The 9,091-nt window shown below is 28.3% G+C and overlaps 1 protein-coding gene across 1 annotated transcript; it reads right to left on the reverse strand.

The window, feature by feature from the left end:
* Positions 1 to 2,501: 2,501 nt before the first annotated feature.
* LOC136076210 (uncharacterized) lies at positions 2,502 to 3,241 on the reverse strand. Its single transcript, XM_065789684.1, has 2 exons — positions 3,203 to 3,241; positions 2,502 to 3,050 (listed from the first exon to the last, which is right to left on the reverse strand). The coding sequence occupies exons 1-2, from the start codon at positions 3,239 to 3,241 to the stop codon at positions 2,502 to 2,504; spliced, it is 588 nt and encodes a 195-aa protein (XP_065645756.1).
* Between the last annotated feature and the right edge of the window lie 5,850 nt (positions 3,242 to 9,091).

Below are 9,091 nucleotides of genomic sequence, written 5' to 3' on the forward strand. Positions count from 1 at the left end.
CCAGTTCAAGGACGTTTGCAAGCAAATGACAATGTTTTCGAGTCAATATTTGTTAGTCCAGAAGAATTTCAGATTAAAAAAGTACCAAAACAAGCAACATAAGTTTTATCAGTCATTACATCTTACGAATATATTGCTAGTTTAGAGGAGAGAAAGAGAAAAAAAGAGCTAAAGAAGAAGTAGACAGAGAATTGATAAAAACCAAGAAAGAAAGAGAAAAAAAGCTAAAAAAGAGTCTGAGAAACAGGAAAAGCGAATTCGGCTAGAATATTTGAAAGAAAAACAAGAAAAAGCAGCCAAAAAGTCTAAAACTAAGTAAAATTATACGTAGAATAATGGAAAGGAATTTTTAATTTTATATTATGTGTAATATTAATAAATCTCTGTCAGAAAAATGTATTTAGTGTATTAGTTATTTTAATATTCAAAAAATATATAATACTAAACATTAGGAATTTCTTTTTTACTTATTAGGACTTTCTTTTATTCCAATCAAAATTATAGTACTTTCTTTTTGTCATCACCTCGAACTACATTACAACATAAGTTAAGACTTTTTTGAATGTATTCACGCCTAAAATAGGGTAAAACTGAAAATTTATTTATTGTTCTAAATGATTATCAATAAGCAAGAATTCAAATTCACTATTTATTAGTATTAATTCGCTCTTATAAATTGAGATAACGAAAACTAGGACTTTCTTACCTCACACCACGTATATAACTTTTGTTTTCTTTTTAAAGATTTTAGTAACCCGTTAGACATTCATGGAGTTAAAACAGTTTTGATTTTTACAATAATTTTTTTTTCAGGAGATGCTTGATCAGATTGTTTGCAAAATTGATTTAAAAATAGATCATATGTGTTGTTAACGTCATGTGACTGCATTACCAGATTCCAATCAATGTTGTCTCTTTAAGGATTTTGAAATTGTTTTACCGAGTTTTCATTGATCTTTCGCCTAAATATAATGGGTTTAGAAGGAATACTGTTAAATCATATATTGTTAGTAACTAGGATTGATTTTTTTTTTTAATTATGCCTGTGTAAAGACGGGTATTATAATGGTTATTAGTTATCGTATTATCAAGAAGTGTGGAAGAGTTGTTAGTCACTCTCATTAGCTTGTTTATTGTCGGAATTAAATTATTTTGAAGAAGATTGTATATAAAATTGTTGACATTATTATTGGAAGCATGGTTTATGAGGTAAATGTTAAAATTCCCAAGGCATGGCTTTATTTATATTTGTTAAGAATGATTTAAGATTGAAATTTTTAAGATTTTTAAGATGAGATTAAAATTTTTTCAAGCTAGTTAGATGTAGGTCTGAATTGATGGAGGTCTGAAATGAGGTCAAAATTATTTTTTTGTGGTTTTATTTATTAATTCAATGCATCTAATTGAGTTGTGAATTAAAATACATACGCCCCCACGAACACCAAAACCATTACGTTGGTGAACTGATGAGTAATTAATTAGTTTAAATTGGGCATTTGTTTCACCACGCTTACACCAAGTTTCCGTTTGACAAATAATTTTAAAATCGTGTTTTTAATTCATCCAACAAAAACTTAAGATTTTCAAAATTTATATTTTGAAAATCTTATTTCGGATATTAATGTTTAAAATTGAAAAACTTTAAAATTAAAAACTTCGGATATTAATGTTTAAAATTGAAAAACTTTAAAATTAAAAACTTCGGATATTAATGTTTAAAATTAAAAAACTTTAAAATTAAAAACTTCGGATATTAATGTTTAAAATTGAAAAACTTTTTAATTAAGCTTCGGATATTAATGTTTAAAATTAAAAACTTCGGATATTAATGTTTAAAATTAAAAACTTCGGATATTAATGTTTAAAATTAAAAAACTTTAAAATTAAAAACTTCGGATATTAATGTTTAAAATTGAAAAACTTTTTAATTAAGCTTCGGATATTAATGTTTAAAATTAAAAACTTCGGATATTAATGTTTAAAATTAAAAAACTTTAAAATTAAAAACTTCGGATATTAATGTTTAAAATTAAAAAACTTTAAAATTAAAAACTTCGGATATTAATGTTTAAAATTGGAAAACTTTTTAATTAAGCTTCGGATATTAATGTTTAAAATTAAAAAACTTTAAAATTAAAAACTTTGGATATTAATGTTTAAAATTGAAAAACTACTTTTATTGTTTTAAAGATATTGAGAAGATTCTGTATTCTGATATGTAAAAAGTATTTGTATCTGTATTTGTATATGTAAGTATTGTGAAATGTATAGTATTGGCTTTCAGATATTTTTTGATTAAATTTATTAGCGTCATCGACGTCACTGAGTACGGCATTTAAAAATTTGATTATAAAGTTACTGAAAATTTAGTTATAAAGTTTTCCTCCATTTTGAAGTAAAGCATATATAAATAAACACAAAGTAGCTATTAAAATAGTTAGCAATAGTTAAAAGAAAACTAATAAATCCCAACCCTTACTACCTTGACAATGATTCGGAATTTATTCCATTTTTTTAGACACCCACTCGCATACAATCAGCTTTTCATATGATATATATGCAAATTTTCCCAGCTGCCGCCTAATTTTCATTTTTTCTCTAAGATCTTTCCTTATTAAGTTTGTTTCGAAGCAAAAATCTTCGTTTATATAAATATTTTCACCCTTTAATTTAGATGAATTTTTTACAATTTCTACCTTATCTTTGTAGTCTAACAGCTTAATAATAATTGTGCGTGGTGTTTTTGCATCTCGGCGTCCACTGCGATGCGCTCGTTCAATTCTCACATTTTCCACCCCTAGAGTCTCCTCAAAAAGTTTAATCACTTTTATTTCACTTTCAAACCACGTTTCATTTTCATTTTCTTTAATGCCATCAATCCTAAGGTTATTTCTTTGCGACTGATCCTCAATTTCTCTCAGTTTTTTTTTTAAGTCAATAAACTCATTGTTTTTATGTGCTTCGGTTTTACAAAATCTTTTTTTTTCAAAAGACTCAATATTATTTTTGACCTTTTTATCAATTAGCTCCTCGTGAAAATTTAAACTTTTCTATATATCAAATACATCCTTTTCCAATTGTTTTATTTTTTCCACGCTGTCATTAATGTTTGCTTCAGCTTTTTGTTGTCGGTCCTCGTTATTTTTGCGTTTGCAATGATAAGTTTACGAATAATTTCTTCTTGTTGTTTTATTAGTAATACTATATCTTTTTTGTACAGCGCAAACATTTCCTTGAACATTGTTCGAAGTCAACTATATAAATCTCTGAATCAGAGCTGGGATGGTGTTTATAAAAAACAATGAAACAGTGCTGTTGCAATTCAATCACTAGGGCACCTGGTTGGAGAAGCAGGTTTTATTGGCTCTGGTTTTAAACCTGCAGGAAAGTGATATACCTTAAAAAGTTAAGCAAGGATAAAATTATTTTACTTTAAAATAATTTTATACAAAAAACAATATATATATATATATGTTTCTAATTAAATTTTAACTTATATACATTTAGATTTTTGAGAAGTGCAAAAAATAACTGCCAACTTGCGGAGCCTGTAGTTTTTTTTCTTGAAAAAAATTAGACCATTAATTAAAATGTAACAAAAATTTACACGCTTCTTAATCCGGTGCCTACTCTAGCCGTTTTTGTGGCGTAAACTTTCTAGTTAAATGCTCTTTCGCTGTGCTCTGTAATTAGTCCTTCTTCTTTTAGGTCTTCTTGGAGCACTTAAAATAACCACACAAAAAATAAAGTATGTATATTTTTATTTCAAATATATGGACGCATTTTGATCTCGTGTAATCTACAAAAAGAGATCAAAAGTCCTATATGCAATCCTAAAAGGTAACCATTTTGGATTTATGATTTGTTTTTCCTAAGCCTCCAACAACAGTAATTTTTTTAGAAATATCATTTGATACCAAAATCAAGTAAAAATAATAAAGTTTGCAGCATGACTGTAAATGACCTCATAGATCAACAAAAAATCACTTTACAAAAACCTAAATGTTAATTTATTTATCATAATCAATGAAAGTATTTTATAAATAAGTATTGTATATTTCAGATACAGGAAAATATAGAGAAAATATCGTTAAAAAAAATAACTAGATATCAAAATAGTATTATATTAGTTGATAAAAATTGATATCAACCTGTTTAAAAACTAAAACTTAAAATAAAAAATATAAATATCCGAAAATAACAAATTGACGTACACTTTACAAATTAAAATTAGTAAAGTGTACGTAAATCCTGCTTAAAAAAATAAAGTGGTTGTTTAGTTTTTTTTAAATAATGTTAGTTCTTCCGTATTTCTAATATCCAAAGGTAACTCGTTAAAAAGTTTTGCACCTGCAAAGCAAAAAATGATTTTACTTTTTTGTCATTTCAAGTTTTATTGTCGGAAGTCTGAATAATATTCCTTGTCTGTAGCCGAATTCTCATCTCTCCGTTAAGCTTAACGGAGAGATGAGAGTTAAGCGTTAGTCAAAAATTTTTTCAAATTACATTAATAAAAAGTTGATTTAAAATTATAACTTTTTAAACATAAATGTTTTATTTTGGTATAAGTTTTATTTTAACAAATTTATATAAATTTTCGTCATTTCTTTACTTAGGAATATTGTAATGAAATTTCAGACAAAAGCTCCGTTAAGCTTAACGGAGAGATGAGAATACGGTTCCTGGTACATTTCGTATGTTAACGGTTTCAAAGTGATTAGTAAAGTTTTCATAAAGTTAATTATTTAAACACTTTTTTACGAATAAGCATGAGTATATTTTGATGATTTTCTTAATTTCAATAAGATTTTGATGGCTACCAATTATATCTTTTGCTCTTCTATCAAATGAACTTAGTTTGGAATAGTGTGTTGCTGTAAAATTAGGATTAATTTTGGAATTGTATGCTAATTTTTGAACAACAATCATTTGTTGATAAATCCAGTGAGCTGCATTTGCGGAAATGAAAATTTTTCATTTACTTAGCAATTTTAAACGATCTTTTTAATATGGCATCAGATTCTTTTTGCGTCAATGCTTGAAAATTTGTTAAAAATCGCAAAAAGTGAAACTTAAAAAAATCGGCGCAAATACTTCTACCATATACTTCTACCATATACTTCTACCAAATACTTCTACCAAATACTTCTACCAAATACTTCAACCAAATACTTCTACCAAATATATCTACCAAATACTTCTAACAAATACTTCTAACAAATACTTCTAACAAATAAAAATCAAAAATCAAAAAACTTGGAATATAAAATTGACCTCTGTACTTTTAAAGTCACATAGAACACCATATGTTAAAAGAACCAAAAGGTTCAGTCATTAAAATTCTGTTCAAATTTTTTATAGTAACGACTTTTGCAGTTTATTTAGGATATTTCAATGAAATGTAAATAAAGAATTATTATTTACTACTAATAATAACTCAATATATTATCTAATGAAAAAATGAGGTTTTTCAGTTTATTTTTATGGCTAAAAGTAATAGGTAGTTTAAAGTTAAAGTTCGGCAAAACAAGTTTGTTCCTTTGGTGCGGCGCTGGATAGGGGTAAGGCAAAATTGATTAAAGTTTGTTTGACAAAAAGGTTCATTTAATAAGTTATTATTTCTCATAATATTTACAGGTTGGTTTAAAAGTAAAAAAATTTTTGAAAGCGGCTAGGGATAAGTTATTTATCCACATATATATAAACCTAAAATATTAAATACATTTGACTCGTATATATTTAGGTTTCTCATTTCCATCAAACAATGTTTCGAATGAGAGAGGCGATTTGCAAATTTGGTTATACGGATTGCGCGTTTCTGACATTAATAAAAACGTTGCAACTAACTTTTTTTTGTACTTTCTTAAGCGACATAAGCATAATTTAAATAACTATGTACAAATGAATGATAAAGTTGGATTAAGACTCTTTTATTAAGGTAGATTTGTGGTTTATATAGGATCCTCATGTTTTTAGTAATTTTGTGCTTATATAATCAATATAATGGTTCCAAGTAATTTTTCATTAAGATAAACACCTAAAAGTTTTGTAACAGTATCTTTTTTTATTTCCTATTGATCTATAATATCTATAGATTTGAGGTACTTTTGATTGCAAAAATCACTTTTCTGTAATCAAGTGAAATAAAACCCATTTTGTTTTATTATTATTCGAGGTTAACTTGTTGAACTTCAACCAATCAGATGTCTCAGTTCTTCGTTCACAGTTTTAAAAAGTTTAGCGATATTATATTTAGAAAAGAATAAGTTTGTACCTTCTGCAAAATGCTTGTTTGTTTTGAAGCTTCATTCAAGTCATTAGATAAATTAAAGAAAGGAGAGGTCCAAGAATTGAACCTTGTGGGACTTCACTAGTTATATTACGAAAAGTGATAATAACTGTTAAATGGTACAAATTGTTTTCGGTCAGGTTTCGAATGATTTTGAGATTTCACGTACAAGTTAGATAACTGCATCTTCAGTTGAGTTATCTTTCTTGAAATCAAATTGATTGATGTAAAATAGATTATTATCATGAAAATATTTGTATACTCAGTTGAAAATTATTTTTTATAGAATATTTGAGTATGTGGAAAGAACAGAGATGGGGTGGTAGTTACTAATTTTAGATTTGTCCCCATCTGTAAGAATAGGAATAATTTTTGTAATTTATAGTTGTTCTAGCAGTATTCCTTAATGAATAGGAGCTCTAAATGTTTAAAAAAGAACATCTTTTAGTTGTTCAAAGCAATCTATAACCACGTTTCCATTAATTTAATCTTCTCCAATCGCTTTATTTTTTTCAACAGATTTAAAGGCTCTTTCAAACTAATCAAACATTAATTCGGAAGACAACTCATCTGAACAAATGCAATTATCCGTGGGCTATGCGCCGTTTTTAAATCGCCTGGAACTACCCGCCTCGGACGGCGGGTAGTTCCAGACACCTGATGTACAGCTTAAACTAAAAAAGCTATGTGATTTTAAATATTATAAAAACAATATTTTAGTGAAAACATGGCATATGCAAAATGTCTTTCATAATATGCTGAAACGATTGGCTGGGAGTGCCGAACGTTGCCCCCCCTCCCCCCTCCACCACCACCACCAGAAGAGCGATATATCATCATATTTGATTCACATAATTATTAACCTAACTTTTATGTGAATCAAAAAACCTAACTAATAACTTTTTATTGATTAAAAATACATTTTTATTTACAATAGTTTTAAAAATTCGTTAAAAACTTTAATTCACTGGTCTTAAAACTAGTATTTGTGAATAAGGTATGATTGGGTGATATCGGACACATGTTTAGAGGGTGTTTCTGTACAACTTAATCCGTTTACATATTAAAAATGAACAACTTTTATTATATAAATATGAATACATTTAATATAATACCCAAACATGTAATAGCAATTTATTTAAATCCAATAAAAAGACGTTAGATTTGAAAAAAGCGTTTTTAAATGATGTTTGTGGATGGATAGCTCAGTTGGTTAGAGCGTCGAACAAAAAGTTAAAACCCCAGGTTTTAACTTGAGTTGGCGGTGGCAGGATTTGAACCCGTATCATACAACAGTGCGGGTTTTAAACCCGCACTGTTGTATGATATGGTTTCAAATCTTGCCACCGCCAACTCAGCGCTTGAGTAGTACTTCTGTACTCAAAAATGTTGGTCAATAACGAACGCTACTTTGGATTAGTCCTAATGACTATTTGTGGCTGTTCCTATGCTAAGCCAACGATATCTTCGGATAAAAACATTGTATAGAAAAATATAGCATGAAAAGTCAAATAAATAAATAAAAATTCAAATAAATAAAATAAAGTGTTTATTTTCATTAGTAAAAAGTTTATATTTCTAAATGATGACATTTTCTTTTACATTTTTTATATATCAGAGGCATTTTTTAAAGACGATTTTTTTAAAATGTGTAAAGAACTGTCCAATGCCAAGTTATTACATATTATTTTTGTGTCACACTAGTAAAAATAAGGTAAATCATGGTTAAACTATGTGTCCGGGGCTACCCTCCAATTTTGAAACATGCCTTTTTTTTTAACATTTTTCTTTTATGTTACGTATGTTATTATGGTAAACAATAATTTTTTTTTCTTCTAATTCAATAGATTATTGTTTATACTTCAAAAAAACTTTTTGACAAATTGTTTTCTCTTAGTACGTGTGTATCTATTTTTTCCTTAAGTGTAACTCTTGTCAGGCCAGGTTATCCTGCTACTGGTCACATGTAACCCAGTACAATCTGCTTTATGTACTGCTGCGCTTCATCTGCTTCATGTACTGATACTGTTTTTTAGGCAAAGGCTTGGAGAAGCAAACTCCGACTTAAAACATCCCCTGCCTTTGGCTCTTGATTGAGAAAAAGATTGCATTTAATACCCATGCATTGAGTCAAGAATGCATTTGTATTAAATGCAATTTATTATCCGTATGCATTTAATATCTTGGGCAGATATTAAATGCATCCGGATACTGTCTTGTAGAAGGCCGCCTAGACAAAGACTTGTAGGGTAAACAGATTCTATCTGTTGACCAGCCTCGCACGCCTTCTTCATCTATTAGGCTGGTGCAGATGTATTTTTAATACATTGTTTCCAGTTTAAGATGTTGAATGATGGATCTTCTTGATTCAATGCATTGCTTGTGTCTCTGTTTTTATGACTAGGCAATTCATTGTATTATCTCCTAATGAAGGTACAGCTCAAAAACTCAGTTTTATGGTTCAGAGGCCAGCTGATATTTAGGTCTCCCATATTGCGCATAGATGGTGTCTCTGTTTGTACTTTTGGTGTGCATTGTCAAGGCCACATTTGGAGCCCTTTTGTTACGGCTTAGGGTTTATTAATAGTAATGAGGCAATGGTTTGGGCTATTAAACAGTTTACTGAGTACTATTTATGCTTTTAGTCAAGTTCTTTAACAAATTTAAAAATGAATAAAGTACCAAAAACCTTAAAACACAAAAAGTCATCGTTATCACCAAGTTCTCTGAACCTATAACTCACTAATATTTGTAGTCTTCAAAGTAACTTTTCTTCTGTTGAGTCTTAGCTCTTGCAAAGTT

The sequence above is a fragment of the Hydra vulgaris genome, chromosome 02 (assembly GCF_038396675.1).
Source record: "Hydra vulgaris chromosome 02, alternate assembly HydraT2T_AEP".
Taxonomy (NCBI): Eukaryota; Metazoa; Cnidaria; class Hydrozoa; order Anthoathecata; family Hydridae; genus Hydra; species Hydra vulgaris.

Excerpts from the sequence above, each read along its gene's own strand:
- LOC136076210 (XM_065789684.1), bottom strand. The coding sequence starts at position 3,241 with ATGTTCAAGGAAATGTTTGCGCTGTACAAAAAAGATATA. Across the intron at positions 3,051-3,202 it reads CGCTGTACAAAAAAGATATA|AAAAGTTTAAATTTTCACGA; the intron begins GTATTACTAATA and ends TTTGATATATAG.